The following is a 16,243-nucleotide window of genomic DNA, read 5'->3' as shown; positions in this document are numbered from 1 at the left end:
GGGAGTTTCCTTCTGCCTGTAGCTGCTTTCCAGACCATGTCACCTACTTTCCAACCTGCCCTCACTTCTTCAGCTCAGTGCCTGTGTAAGGCAGGCAGTTCTGTGAAAAAGACAATTGAGTCCTTCTGGATGTAGTTAATCTATAAGGCAATCTAAGACTTCTCTTTCTAGCATGGGAGTATGTTTTTCAGAGTGTGAGAACTGTTTATTAAGGTCCTTATCTCTGTGTATGTGGTGGGAAGAATGTGTACAGTCACCACTCCCAGGAAATATCATTGTAGTTCATTTTTGAGGAGGAGCTGTGAACAGCAAACACCTTTCCTCTACAAAAAAAGATTTTTTTTTTAAACTCAGGAAATCCCTGAACTAAAAATTACTGGTTGCAGAGAGGGAATTTTGGAAATGAGCATATATCTTTGCCCCATGCTTATCGGATGACAGGTTACATGTATCTTTGAATTAAATTGGAAAGTCTGCTTGCATCTTGTAACATTGACTACTCTTTACTGGCAGACAAAAAGAAAGGTACTCGCAGACTCTTCCTTTTTTTTTTTTTACCCTGCCTCACAATATTGTCCACAGAGAGCCTTTTCTTTTCAACTCAGAAACTATTCTTCACTGTGGTGGCCTTATGCAATTCTTCATGTTGTTGCCTATCAAGAATGATGTCTCTGACAGCTCGTTTCACTTCTGAATTAAGTAGAGGTTATGCTTTTAAAAAATTATTTGTAAACCCTTAGCCAAGATTGCAGATACTTTTACACGATACTATGTGCATAAAAAGCTTGAAGAATAATTTTAAAAGCTGTTACTTTTCCTTTCAAGAACCATTACAACTTGGACCATTGTTTTGTGGTCTAATTAATAAAGAAAGTATTTTTAAGTCTTGGTTGACTGAAGGGAAATATGGGTTTTAATGGGTTCTACTGGCTATCAACATGCAGACATATTTGGTCATATATTTAAGAAGCTTTGTAGAATATTCTTGAGGAGACAAGTACTGGTTTTCAGACTGTAGAATGCTGTCTTCCATTTGCTTTGTAACATCAAATTGTTTTTTTCCTCTAAAATTATGTGGGAAATGAGGAGAGGCAAAGGAAAGTGCATTTTTCAACAGGGTTTTCAAAGAGAAAAAGCTCAAGAGCTTTGACTATGAAGGAAATTACTGGATTTGCTTATTGTGTATGTACTGTTTAACAGAAAAAGCTATTAAGGAATAAATTAGCAATAATAAATTTTACTTCAGGCAAGCCTCTGCATTCCTTTACTCTTTACAAAATATTTTTGTCTCTTCTGTGTAAAGTGTGTATAGATGAGTTGTGAGTTTTCAAAATGGCATTTACTTCATCTCACTTGGAATAGGCTTTATTTTGGTGGCAGTTTTCACTGTGCTGCTCTAGGAAGGCGTTGAGGCTATTGGCAGTGATGGAAGATGCACAGCAGGTAGCAACAAAATGAAACTAAATGAAACCAAATCGAGCACTTTTACTTACAACAAAGAAACATCATGTTTGGGCAATGAGGAAATGTAAAGGGATAACACACAGCTCTTCAGTAGCTCAGAAAACACATTAATAGAATGTTCAGTTCAGAAAAACAAAATACTTTTATATTGAACATCCTGGTTCCTGTTTGTTTTTCTTCCTCAGTCTAGTCTGGACTATCAGTTCTCGTTGATACCACTTCTGATCCATTCCCCTATCAGAGGATGACCATAGCTCCAGTGCTCTTTATTTTTCCTTATGAACCTTCTTTATCTGTCACTGTTATACAAACCCACTATCCTTCCTTTCACTCGGGTATTAGCCATTTCTGCTCCTTGTATCTCATCGAGTAGGTGATATACAAGTGCTGCTACATTTTCTTTAATGAAAGCTTCCTTTCCTTTACACATAGCTATGTCTTTCCTCATGTTATCCACTGATCAACACAGGCTGCTTTTCTTTTATGTCTCTGACACTCATATCAGCTTTTCTCTAGTTCACTATTACCATAACTGCTGTGAAGATCAAGTTAATTAATTTCTTTTCTCCTGGTCAGTCTTTACACTGCAGCTGGTTCAAGTTGCTTCTCTTTATTTAAAAGGTCTCTCACAGGTCTCTTGCTCTTTTATACACCTGTTCATATTTCAATCCCCTTTGTGCCTTTCAATATTCTGCTCTAGAAATGTCTTTTGCCTTTGTCCATCTCTTCACTGTTCCTTAACTATGGAGGTTTGGTATTTTCTATGTTTTCTTTTTTTCACAGCCATCTTCTCTTTGTGATGGTTTCCAAAGAGTTGTCTTTCCATTTATAGACATAACGCCTCTGAACTTTTGGTCTCAGTTACATGCTGCCCTTTTGTCATTAGCTAAGTAATTAGGACAGATAAAGGAGCAGTCAGCACAGATGAAGAGCATGCATTTTATTAAAAATGCTAGATTTCAGTATAATGCATATTATATATATTTAAAGAGTATACATTAATAAATATAGTTATGATACAGAAATCATGTTGCCACCTAATTTGCATTTTGTATGACATTAATGATCTTCAATGGTAACTGTTCTGGGAAGGGCTGCATCTATAATATAGCTTGGAAACTGTAACTATACATGTATAACTTATTGTTGTTCTAAATCAAGTTCTCTGGCAGATTTTCTTTTGCAGCAGAGATAATGTGAGAAGTTGATATACCCCAATAAGTGTCTTTTTGCAAATAATTTGATCACACATTTTTTTCCTTTGCAAAAAAAAAAAGTCTTAAGTTGTTAACACTTTTCAACTCAGTGAGGAAAAAGACAGAACAATTTATCCACAGATGAAATAAAATCTTGAAACGACATTTTTTTATTAAAAACATATTTCACTAAGAAGTAATATATGACCAATATAATGGTTTTCCTGATTATAAGAATGCACACTAAGGAATACTTCATGACAATAGTATCAGTGTTGCAGGCATTTGCTTGTTGAGAACCATATAATGAATCTGAATTGGAGCTTTATAGCAAGCCATTCTTGGTGTAATGTTGTCTTGTATCAGATATTTATCTCTGCAGTTTAATGAGAAAACCTACATTAACATTTCTTGCACTCAATGAAAACCACAGTTTTTGACGCACTCATGAATAGCTCTGTGTAGTTAAAACCAAGTTTGTGGGAACATCTGCCTTTGTTATTGTAGGAGAAAAGTCACAACCACGGACTATCCCTCCAGTGTCTTTTTTAGACAATCATGAAAAAAGACCTTGAAAGCATTTGTTGTATGAGTGGAGTTTGGGTTCTTCAAGACAACCTAAACTTTTGGTACTGAGAACTTGGAAATCCTGATGGATTTGAAAATCATTTGGAAGTCCTCTGTAACTGAAGCAGTGAATGATAAAAATCTATCTGGACACATAAAAAAAAGCACTTTAAGAGAGAAAACAGAGAAACAACCTTTCATTGCACATATTGCAAAAGTAAATTTTATTTTCTTAGCTCATTTTTTGCTACCAGATTTTCCTTCCAATCTACTGCGTACTCTCATTTCCACTTTGCATCAGCAAAACATAGTGCTTTTTCTTACAGTTTCAATTTGGTGTTTACATGTGATTGGATGTACCCTAGAAGAGGTTGTTTGTGATTCTTAAGTAAATGGCCAGAGTAATAGTGGAATTTACAGGTAGCATTAGCTTGGTTCTTAAAATTGGGTACAAAGTAGCTAATCCTTCCTCCATCTCACAAAAGCAAGAGATTGTAAATAAATTTGTTATTATTTATTGAAAGCTGACTGCATACTTGCTGTTGTGTGAGCAAGACTTTCTGCTGGTTATCTTTTGCTGAGGGCTGGTAGTAACCTCACTAATGTCCAGAGGGACTGTTTGCTCACTTCTTGGCTGCAGGAGCACTTTTTTCACTGCAAATGAACAGTGCAGTTTAAATATGTGTTGGCGCAAAAGTAGGAAATCTTCGTGCTCCCAAATATGACCAAGATAATGTAGATGTGATGGGTGGGTTTGCACATATTCACAGCCAAAGCAAGTTTGTAGCTGCTTCCTGAGCCAGTAGGATAAAATATTTGAAGAATTTTAGTATCTGCCTTCCAAACTATAGTAAAGATTTGAAAGCTTAATTTAATTCACATTGAATGCAGAACAACGTGTTCTTAGGTTATGCATGGGTTTAGTGTTACCAGTTACAATGCTGTACCCATTGTGACAAGAGAGAGAGGAACAAAAAGGGTGCTTAGCTGAATGGTAAAACACATGGGAAGTACTATAATCAGTGAAATAATGTGGGATCCCACATGATCATAGGACTTCATGAACACCAATTACAGAATCACAGAATCTTAAGGGTTGGAAGGGACCCCTCTGTCAGAGCAGGACCACCTAGAGTAGGTCACACAGGAGCTTGTCCAAGTGGGTTTTGAATGTCTCCAGAGGAGACTCAGCAGCCCATCTAGGCAGCCTGTTCTAGTGCCAAGGTTATAAAGTGCTTGCATTTGTCTTAACATGAGAACATGCTAACATTTTTTTTTTATTTGTATTTGAGTAAATATGTATTTCGTTACAAAAAAAATGGGATTGATCGACAGACTAAAGCACAGCATGACAACTGATTGAAGTCAAAGGACCATATAGTGTTAGTTAAATCATTCATACAGACCTCATCGGGTCTTCTGTTTTAGTAGCTGCTATTTATTTTCTTCACATTATCTCATGTTTCACAGCAGTCCTGTTGCTATGAGAGTATCTTCAGAAGATATAAATACCTTAATTTCATTTTTTAATGTTATAGTTAACTAGAGAAAGAAGACTTTCCTGTTTGTAAAACTTATTTTCTTGGCAAACATGACTTATTCCTCAAATGTACGCAGAGTAAATCTCTGTTTGATAATTCACTCTTGACAGACACTTGCATGGTGACTCCCAGCTTAACAGATCAATGTAATCACCACATCGCAGACAGTTACAGGTGATGATCGCTGGAACAGTCACATGGGGTTTTGTTGGGGTTTTTCTTTTAATTTCTTAGTGTTTTATTCCATCTTGTTTTGAGGGAGATACAGTTATTTTAAAAATCACTATTGCCTTAATCTTCAGCATCTTCATCACCACTCTAGTTCTTAGTCTGACAAAGTGAGGAAGACCTCAGACCTTAAGGAGTGTGAAAGAAAAAAATGAAAAAAAAAAAGATAAAAGCACCAAATTAATTCATTCCACTTTACTACTCTTTCTGCCAGTTTGCTAAACTCTGACTGTTACTTCAAAGCCTCTATTAGAAGTAGTAGCAAAAATAACCCTCTGTAGTGTATCCTTTTGTGTAATTAGATGGCTGATACTGCAGTAACTGCTCATGGTCCCATCCTATTCTGTTTGTGATTCCTGTTTTGACTGTTGTCATCTCCAGTAAATGTGCATTGAGAAGAAAATCATTTAAGTAAAATGATAACCATGGTTTTTTTTTTCTGACTCCTTCTGACTTAAGCTAAAGGAATGGGAAAGCCTGTTTTCTTCCACTTCACTTTTTCTTCTTTGGTTTATTATTTCTTTGAAAGAATGACTGACTTTTAAATAAGTGCTAATGACATTACCATGATCAGCACACGAGAGACAGACTGACGTGGATCTCATATTTTTCCAGATGAGGATAGGCATTCACTCAGGATCAGTGCTGGCTGGTGTCGTTGGTGTAAGAATGCCACGTTATTGTCTCTTTGGGAACAATGTCACCCTTGCAAGCAAATTTGAGTCAGGAAGTCACCCACGTCGCATCAATGTCAGTCCAACCACATACCAGTAAGTCCTCTTAGCTTTTTTATATTGTTTTTATTTCAGCCTCTTTTGAGTTTGGTCTTGTAACATGCTCTGTCCTCAATACATGAACTTCAACAGAAAGTCACTGGGGCACCAGGACAACTGGGAAAAGGTGTTGCATGGAGCTGTCAATCTTTGTTTGCAGGTTTGCATCAGAATGTGCAAAGTCAGTAGAGGACACGAAGTGCAACAGGAGGGCCAACCATTCCTGCATAAAGTCATATGTAACAGAAGAAGTGGGAGATGTCTCCCAAAGCACTGTAATTTTATGCACTATTACAACTTTAGGCTAAGGATTTGAGTTTGACCCACTGGAGGCAGTTCATGGAGAGAAACATGTTCCCATTGGCTCAGAAGAAAAGCTTTCATTTTGCCACTGAATCCAAGCTTTCAAACAGTTATTATGTGTTCTTGAAGACAGAATTTCTTATTTAGCATTGGAAAGGGACACTTGATAGAAGCGTTTTCTCAATATAGGAAAAAAAAGATTGAAAATGGCAAAGCATCATCCCCAGCTCCTTGAAGAAATTATGCAAATAGAGAGAATACTTGATTAAGTCTGGTTATGAGGAACAGCTCCTAAATAAAGAAAGGTATTTCTTATTGTTCAAATTTGACAGCTTGACTATTAGAATTGTTGCTGCTTGGATTGCTGCTGATGTACTCACTTTTTTTGGCAGGAGATTTGAATCTTAACTCTTTTTTTCTTGTGTGCTGTATCTGAAGTAATTTTCTGAAGTACGTTTTTCCTCAGGTTTTGAGACTGTTTCATTGTGGTAAATCTGTATGCAATTGCTCAAACAATACTGCTTCTCTTGCCTTTTTTTTTTCTGAAACAAAACTGTGAACTCAGTATTTATTCTTTTCCCATACCTTTCTATGTAAAATAAAGTTTTAAATGGAATTTCTTCATCCAACAAAGTATTCGATATGCTAAAATATAAATCAGTCAGAAATTGAAGTAATTAAGACTAGTGAATAAAATGACATTCTTCTGAAGAGCCCATTCACTTGAGATGAGATTTACAGAATGGAGCAAGTATAACTAATTGAACAAAAGGCAGAAAAACAGAATAGACTTTTGATCATAAAAGGAACAGAATCAGATTCATACAGTTGTCTGATAACATGCAAAGGAAACACAGACCCAACCTACTATTGGGTATAGAAAATCCGTTCATTTAAACTAAAATAAATATATTTCAATAAATATATGGGAAGTTCTTATTTGGAACTTGGTATTGCTTGAAAAAAAGAATTGTCTTTGGGACTTCCAGGTTCAGTGTTCTAATGACTTTGATTCCTGATCTTCCACTCTCAGATAGGAGGCACACTCTAAGACATTGTCTGAAAAGTGAACAAAAGATCATTCACTGATTTTGTCTTGATTTTGAAAACACAGTAGCAGGGCCTTTGGTGTTAGTTTTATACAAATGAAGGTAAATGATTCTGGCAAAAAGTGACCAAGGCCCTATGATGGGGACCTGATGGGGACCTTCCTTTTACAGGAGCAGTTTTTATAAAGCCTGAGAAGGTCTTGGAGATATTCTGAAATTGCAGTGCTTTTTCAGAAGGGAGATCTTAATGATTCACAATTGTTGTTCAAGGGGTGAGATTCAACTCAATGTTTGTTGTTCAGGTTTGTGTCCCTGAGAGCAGAAATTGGTGAGCTAGACAGTTCCATATGATTTTAAGAAAAATACAGTTGGAAGTATAACTAGTGAGTATTTGTGGAGCCAGTGATGCACAAAATGTTTCTTGGCATGCTGAAGCCAGAGTCACTTTCAGTGTACCAGTGTCAATTCTGTTTGGTTTGATTCTGAGTGGTCTAGTATCTCTTCTGTGAGACAATAGATTTATGGTCAATGTTGAACAACCTTATCTAGTTAAAGATGTCCCTGTCAATTACTGGGAGGGTGAACTAGATGGCATTTAAAAGATCCCTTCCAATGCAAACCATTCTATGATTCTATGATTGTATGTCTTATTTCATTGCTGGTAAAATGTCTGAAAGCTAGTTTGGGGGCTTGTGTATGGAGCTTGTTAAAAATCCGTAGTTTTATGCTGCACTTTGTCTGATTCCATCTACACTGTAGCACAGAGAAGTTGACTTCTGTTTGTCAATGTCTCTCCTCTACTTGACTGCCATTGGTGATACCATACTGTAACAAGCCAAATGTGGGTAACCTGGGTTTGAGAGCATTCTTACTAAGACCTCCCTAATATAATGTGAGTCACATTTTCTTGCTGTGAATGTCTTCCAGGCTGTGTCAAAAAAAGGCTTTTTTTTTTTTTCCATTTCCTTTTAAACCTAGAAATCCAGTAGGAATAGGACCATTCATTTCAGAAGGGATAAACTTTGACCTTATATGACCGTCGTGTCTGGGCTTATCTTCTGAAAAGTTACAAATTTTTGACTGTTGCTTCCAAAAAGGGAAGGTGGTAAAAAAGTGACTGGTGATGTGGCAGTGCTATACCATAGAATTCCAAAACAAACCACAACAATATACAGACTTATTATTATTATTTTTATTGTATTATTGTATTTGTTAACTGCATTATTGTACCTTGTAAAAAACCTACTGTTATGTTCTGAACAAATTCAGAGCTCGGTTCAGAGCATTTTAAGGGCAAGTAACAGTTTAGACACACGATTATGCGTAAAGGAAGTAGAGATGACAAGAAGATATATGTTTGAATGAGGAGCAATTATCCTTCAAGATGGATGGCTAAAAGTAATAATGAAAAGGATAGGAACAAGTTTATTGTCTATATTTCAGAAAGTATATGAGAAAACAAAGTGAATGTGCATGAAACTTAGAAAGACTGTTTCAGACCATACTTTCTGCCATAGTTGAAAGCATGAGAAGAGACAGGAAGGAAGTCAACAAATGATGCTGTTGACAGTGGCCAGGAAAGACTGCAATTCCAAAATACTCTACATGACAGAATTATTCTGACTTTCTGAATGTGATCTAGGAGGTTTGAACATAGTAGTGCCGGTACCATTCAAATAAAAAAAGTAGAGATCTGATGCATCTGTGTGTAGCTTTTCTTAAACAGAATTTGCATAAGTACTTAATTTACTGTGCACAAATAAAATGATTCATCACAGACTGAAATGACTTTATATTTCACCTTGTATTCCATCAAGTGCTTCTATTTGACCATACTGTGCTGCTCAGTTAATTTGTTTTTTTTTTTAAACTAAGAAGCAATGTTTCCCAAAGTAGATAATTCTGCAATCAGTATGAAAATAACAGGATTTTCAATTAATGAAAACTACTGGCATTTATCATTGCATGTTTGTGTCTGTCATACCTTTGATGAAAACTCTGATACAAGTTTTGTGCTTACAAAGCACGCAGATACTGGAAACGTCTTATCAGCTTTCATTTTACAGTACAGATTGTGCATTATAAAGCATCATCAGCCTTCACATTATAATCACACTTCAGAATGCCTATTACTGGTTTCAGACACTTCCCTGTGAGCCTGTAATCTGCCTATGTAAGAATCAGAGCCTAAAATTATACATTGTGAGGTGGTGTTGCCTAGCAGCAGCAGTGAACCTGGGGCAGCCTTGCTCTAGTTGCACCTGCCTGGGCAGAGCTCTGTGGTGTCCAACAGCACCTTTGACAAAGACAGCCTTGGAATCTGTTGGGGATAAGAGCTCAGTTCTCCTCAAAATAAGTTGTTTTCTTGACTGAGACAGATCTTTTGACTGAAGGATTACAGAGCCCCATTTGCTTTGAATCACTAAGCATTGTAAAATGAAAGCACTGGAATGCCACTGTAAAGCTTCCAGTGACACATGTGGAAACTGGAGAGGGAGTAGAGGATCCCAGACTGTTCTCTGTTTAAACATGTGGACAGAAGGAGTAGAGGAATAATATATTATCTGATCCTTTAGTAAACTGTTAAATCCAGCCCAAGGTTTATTTAATTAATCTATATTATGCTAAATTGAATAAAATTACCCTATTTTATGTTCTCAGGAAGGAAGCACAATGAGATTTATGAGAGCACAGAAGAGAGATTAAATATTTTTTTAATTCTTTGTTTCAGCCTTGCATGATAATGTTTTTCAGATATTAATATAATATACCTACATTCATCCTGTTACCCTAATAGTATTACAATGCAATGCCTTGGGATCTCTAAGCAGTTATCAAAAGCAGGTAAACATAATTGTAACTATTTGTCATGTAACTGTATTTAGAAATGAATTCTCTTTTTTATCTTCTTTTCACCTCTGGAATTCTGCAGCACATATTTCCCTTCCGGAGAAGGATGTCCTTCTGACATCAAGTGTAGGATACAGATACTTTCCATTATCATATGCTGGACAAAACACCTGGGATCGGCTCATCTTAGGCAAAGATGAACAGCCTGCATCCCACATCCATATCTGATTTAGGATAGACAGCAACTAAATGTGGCTCCTTATTGAGCTGAATGAGATCACTGCTGGTTCACCTGCCTAAATTGCCCCTCATCCTTGAAAGTAGATTAAAAACTGCAAAATTTGAACAGTTCTTTTAACACTTATCTTGCAGAATGTTGTATGGAAGAAGTTTTACCTTCAAGTAGTTGAGCAGGACGTATATACAACATTCTATTATCAGGGTTTTAGATTACAACTATGCATCTCTATAAACCCTTTACAGATTTTTATTTTAATGAAATTATTTTTCCTAACAGTTATAGCTATATATTTCCTACATTATATATTATTTTTCCTTTCTCAATCTACATTTATATCTATATTTTTCTGCCTCATGTGGACAAGCAAATGCATTTTCTCTCCAAGAGTTTTTTCAAGTTATTTTCAATTCTATTTTCTGGGCATCCTTTAAAAAAAAAGTTTCCTTTTGTTTTGATGGATTTACCATGTATAATTTCATGAGACGTTTTGGTGGACAGGCAATTTATTTAGGGACAGAAAGGGAACATGACTTTTATGTGGACACAAAAAAATTACTGATATTCTAATTGACATATTAAAAGTCTAGTCTAAAAGCACTGGTTTATTCTTGTTTTTCTGTTCCCAGTGTCAGCTGCTTCCACGAGGCTGCACCCCCATAGTCACTGTGATCTGTGATTACAGTCCTGGGGCCTCTGCTGTCTGCCCATGCTTGTGCTTCGTGACACTACAGTTTTATTCAAGATTCATAGATCACTCTACACAGAAAGCTTCTGTGCTAGATCACAGTTTTTAAGTTCACAGTTGTGCAACTACAGTTGCACACAGCTAAATGAGAACTAAACTGTGTTTAGAAAATCTAAATCAGTTTTAGAAAACTACTAAAACTACAAGAAACTCAAGCCCAGACAAATTCAGACAAGTCCTGAGTCCGACACTGTTAGATCAATGCAGAGCCTGGGCTTTTCACTGCTGATGGCGCAATTGTATTCACTGAGCCTTATTCTCTAATGTATCTCTGAGTGTCACTGATAGACACTCAACATATTGAACTGCATGTGGCATACAGTGTATTGCATTAAAAAAATCCTGGCTACTCCTTTCATAATCTTATTGCAATTGTTCTGTATGAGGGAAAAAAAATACATGAACTTCCACGGTTTAAAAAATAATAAAGTACAATGTGAAATTAATTAGATCCAGACATAATTAGGGGTTTTTTTTCCAATCTCCCGGCCTTTCTAGCATGTATAGAAACAGAGAGGAGAATTCAAAGTCATTAAAATTAAGTGATTTTTAGCATTACAATAGCAAATTCACATCGTTATATAGTGTGTCTTATGAGCAGTCTACCAATATTTATCAAGAGTGCCATGATAATTTGTAATCTGAATTCATATGGAAACAAATGACCCGGCATATGTTATCAAGCTAGACGCACAACTGAAGTCACCAAAACTTGTTACTACAGAGGAAGGACTCAGCAGTCCCTCAGAAGGCAATCTTCTGATAACACGTTTGGGAAGCTGTTGATTAATTTTCCTAATAGTAGGTGGATGTGAGCAAGGTTAACTACAGTTTTTACAGTTCTTGAAGAGTTAGGGCAGAAGGAACCTTTTCTTTGGTGGAATAGCTATCCCTTGTAAAAGGTAACATTTATGCAAGATCGACCTGGCCACCTTACTTTTTGTGGTGCATACTATATTTAGCAAGTTAGTGCATGTTTGCCTTTATTGTAGTGAATTGTATTTTAGAAAAACTGTTCAAATTTTGGTCTATACAAAACAATTTTCCTGAAAGAAGCTTACATTGGAGTTCAGTTCTGAGTGGGTGGGGTTTTTTAATGCAAATCAGCAAATTTTCAAACCCCGTTACAATATGACTTTTAGCAAACCCTATTATAACATGAGTTTTATTTAGGGCACATAGAAGTTCATTATATAGAGGTTAAAAGGTATGTATGTATATATGTGTATACATTTATATATATATATGCTGTTAATACCTTACTTGAATATTGAATTCCTGTTCTGTAGTTTATTGAATCAGAAAATACCTAATTAGATTTGAACATGTGTTTGAAGGTTATTATATAATAAACATTTAAATGCATATATATATATATATATATATGTTTATGGCACTTAGAACTGTGATGTAAAGTATATCCACTATGCAGTTTGTGGAAGGTCTGAGGGGAGCAAGCAGTGCAGGCAGGTGGACATACTTGTACTTTGTTTTGGGAGGCTGATACTCCTGAACTGCTCCAGTGGTTAGGGGACAGAGAGTGACAAGCTTGGCAAGCAAGTGGAGGAGCTTGGCCAAGGACAGACTGCGTCACCACTGGAGTGGCTGGCATGCTCTTTGCTATCTGTTAACTCTGGAAGCATTTGGCCTGACAGAGTAGCCTGAATGTGTCTTTTGAGACCAACCTGGTGTGGAGGGTGTGAGAAAAGACAAGCCCCTGAGCAGTATAACCTATGTGGTGTGCCAGGCTCTTGCAGCTATAAAAACCTACTGCCATTTGCTGGGATTTGCAAAATTTGTGGGGATGTGGAAACCTGTGCTAGTCACGTCCAGCAAGCACCAGTCATTGCAGTGGGCAGCGAGTTTCAAAGGATTCCAGGCACTGTATAAGCAACGTGTCTTCCAAAGCCATTATGGTGAAACTCAAAGTATTAGAGCATGCTGAGTCTAGGTGAGTGTTTTCTTAGCACTGCTATTTCTCAAAGCAACTAGAGTTGAGTTAGCACACGTGGTAATCATTTATTCCTTCAGCTGTGGAATTACACTTCTCGAAGAAGATTGTCTTTTGTGTTTCCAAAGGAGTTACTCTTTCATATTTCTAAAGGAGTTGGTACTTCAGACTGCTAAGTGGCTGCTCCTTTCACCATCTTTTCCCTTCCTTTGGACAGATATTTCATTTTGTGATTGGATCTTGTTTGGGGAGGAATGGAGCAAGTCAGCTTGCTTTTCACAAAAAAAAAAAAAACAAACATAAAATATTTGCAGCTATCCTTCCTGCTGAGCCTGAGGGCAAGCAGGGGTACTTTCTTTTTTATGAGTATTAATTCATCTTCACAGCATCCAGTGATAAGTGCAAAGTTCTTGCATAAAGATAAAGAAGTGATACTGTTTTGCAGTAGGCATGGAGAGAGTAAGAATCATTGCGGAAAGCAGGCACTCAAAATAGAGTGCCTTGCAACAAATAATTCTGTAGTAACAAATCTTTGTTAGTTCATGTTCTGAATATAGGAACTCATAGATGAAGGTCTGACTGTTTCTTGCCAATTTGAAATATAATTAACCTATCATTTCCTCTGGGCACAAAAGAGCTACAGCTTTTAAAAGCTTCTTCAAGGTTCCCACTAACTATGATTCAAAATTTCATTCAGACAGACCTCCTAGCATTGAAATTCTTCTTGTTTCCACTAGCAAATAACCACTTTTTCTGTTTCCATGCTAATATCTTTTTTTTTTTTCACATGAACTGAAAATTAAAAATTAAATGGGATATTTCTCAGATACCATCTGTTTTTGTCTGAAAGCAACAGCATTTCCACCAGGAAAGGGAGAGGACAAGAATTTAAACAGCTAGAAAGATTTCAGGTTAGGAGGAAAAGATGTCAAAGTTAATCAGCTATAAATCAGTGTTTAAGAAATTCTTCCTCCCTTGAAACATCAACAAAGAAGGCAAGTTGAGGGCAGGCCTAGTTCCAAGCAATTTATAGGAATGCTTGTGTATCCTGACCCTGACAATTAAGCACTGAATTGTAAATTGTATATCCAGCCACTTGAGTGGAGCCTGCAATTTCAAACCTGTGAATAGCCTGCTCTAAAAATAGCGCTCTTAAGGGAGATACACAGAAGCAATGTAGGAAATATAGCTGAGAGAAATGCTTTGGAATATTTTCAGACTAGTTGTTATATGTGTATTCCTGAACTGTAGAGGTTGTATAACTTTCTTCAGCTTCAGTTTTATGACTATGGACAAGCTGGGGGCAATTATGTGGAGTTTATGTGGAGTTTAAGCTGCCATCTAATTTCCTGAAGGTCAAGGATAGATTGTGCTCTCAGACTTTCAGAACAGACTGTCTGACTTCGTCACAGCAAATGTCCTGAGAATGGTCTGCAAGGTGAGACAAACAAACAGAAATGGGTACCACCACCCAGAAAATTTTCTAGTCCAGAAGGCTGTACACTGGGTATTAATAATCACTGTTAATTTGATGCATGGCTTTCTGAACACTGACACTAGTATTCCCCAGAGCCAGAGGGGAAGTGCAAAAACTGGTTGTGTGGCTTGGCCTTGCCCTCGTTGATGAACAGCACTATTCATTCAGCTGTTAGGCAGAAGTGTCTTTTGGGGTTCTTTGTACCATGAAAAAGAAGACAAGAAACTTAGAAAGGGCTGTAGATCTGGGTCATGGCCATTAGCTATTACTGTTTGCTTTTTAAAATCATGAATAGCCTAAATATGGGAGGTTTTTGTAGAAACATGTCCTCACTGATAAGCACTGAGGATTAATAGATAACTTGTTTCCTTAGTGTACACACAAAGCTATAAGAAATCAGAGGCAATTTCTAAAACATGATCTCATTTTCAGACTGGGAAACCAAGTGACAGAGCCAATATATTTAAGAAATCTAAAAAACCTGTACTTTAGAAGAATGCTAGTGAGAGGCTGTTTTTGGCCTGATTGAAGGCTTTCTAACAGTATTATTACAAAAGCCAGAAAGTATTTTGTTTTCTTGAAAGTATAAACTAAAGTAAGTGGGATAGAATATGATTCTAAGTAGCTTCCATTAATGTTTGGTAAAGAAGATTTCCTGCCATGCTTGCTTGGGAACTGAAATATTATCCCAGTAAAGGTCTTCTAGACAATTTCTGAGGGTGAGAGGCTGATTCAAGCAGTGTACCTAATATAGTGATGTAGAGACACAATAGTGGAGGAATTTCTGAAGGACTAATTGGTGAGTCATCCATGACTCCTGGAGCATTTAATTGCAACTGAGTTACAATTCACAAAACAAATGAAAATAAGTCATTTAATTAATATCTCACACTTTTGTTCTATGAGGAAAATAGTATGAAATACCAACTAAACTCAGAACCAGCCTGAATCAAAGAATATGTGTGTGTGTATATATATATATATGTTACAGTTTCAAACTTATATAACTGTCGTTACATTTAGATAATGTTAGACTCTGAGAAAGAAACCACTGATTTTTATCAAGGCCGGATCTTCTATGGTGAATGGTCAGTTTGAGAAAGAATTACTGCAACAAAAGCTTGCCTGATTTAGCTCAGAAAGTTCTGAGTGTTGGACTATTGCTTGCAGAAGTCTAGTTTGGGAAGCAGCAAAGAGTTGTTTCAGTGTATTAAGCCTATAGTTTAAAATACAAAATATTTACTGCAAGCATTGCAGATATGGAGAGAAGCTTCTTGGCAGAGACCTCTGCAAACTGTCATGCAATTTAGAAAACATATTTTGATCATAAAGTTTGCAGTCTGGAAAATAGATTATGACATTCAAACTCCAAAGACCACTTTGAAAGTTTAAAGGCAAAAACGTTGTTGGATTCATAACCAACCGATTACTTAAAGGCTGGGAAGAAAATGCTTTTATATTTCAAGGAGCTCATGCAGGTTGTCTCAGCCAAAACCCACGAAAAATCCTCAGTAAAGAGAGTGCCATTACATATGCTAAGAATCCCGGGAAATTCGCTTGACAACAGGATTCATTCATTCTCTCATTTACTGCCCTGAAATCAGCTTTAGAGAGATTAAGTAAGCAGCATTACAAAATCCACTGAAGTTAAAGAACTTCTTCACATTGATGTTTTTGAGATTCAAATTGATTGATTGATGAAAGAGTAATATCTTGGGAGGCGAAAAAGTAAAGACTGGTAAAGTATATTCAACTGTGCTCAGAGTGTACCATTACCTCAAAACTGCTCTTTTCAGCCCTTCAAAAGACAGAATACTAGTATACTACCGGAAACAAAAAGAAAATTTATAGAATTCTT

At 36.6% G+C, this 16,243-nt stretch overlaps 1 protein-coding gene across 1 annotated transcript in view; it reads left to right on the top strand.

The window, feature by feature from the left end:
- The window catches only part of GUCY1A2 (guanylate cyclase 1 soluble subunit alpha 2), a 169,229-nt gene that overhangs the window by 133,635 nt on the left and 19,351 nt on the right, over nucleotides 1-16,243 (top strand). Inside the window, exon 7 of the mRNA XM_061991878.1 lies at nucleotides 5,612-5,766. Coding sequence (XP_061847862.1) covers nucleotides 5,612-5,766 — 155 coding nt within the window. The remainder of the gene's footprint in view (nucleotides 1-5,611; nucleotides 5,767-16,243) is intronic.

Source organism: Colius striatus, chromosome 1 (genome assembly GCF_028858725.1).
Source record: "Colius striatus isolate bColStr4 chromosome 1, bColStr4.1.hap1, whole genome shotgun sequence".
Lineage (NCBI taxonomy): Eukaryota > Metazoa > Chordata > Aves > Coliiformes > Coliidae > Colius > Colius striatus.
Note: the sequence above shows the minus strand (reverse complement) of the source record. Positions and strands in the feature narration are given on the sequence as shown.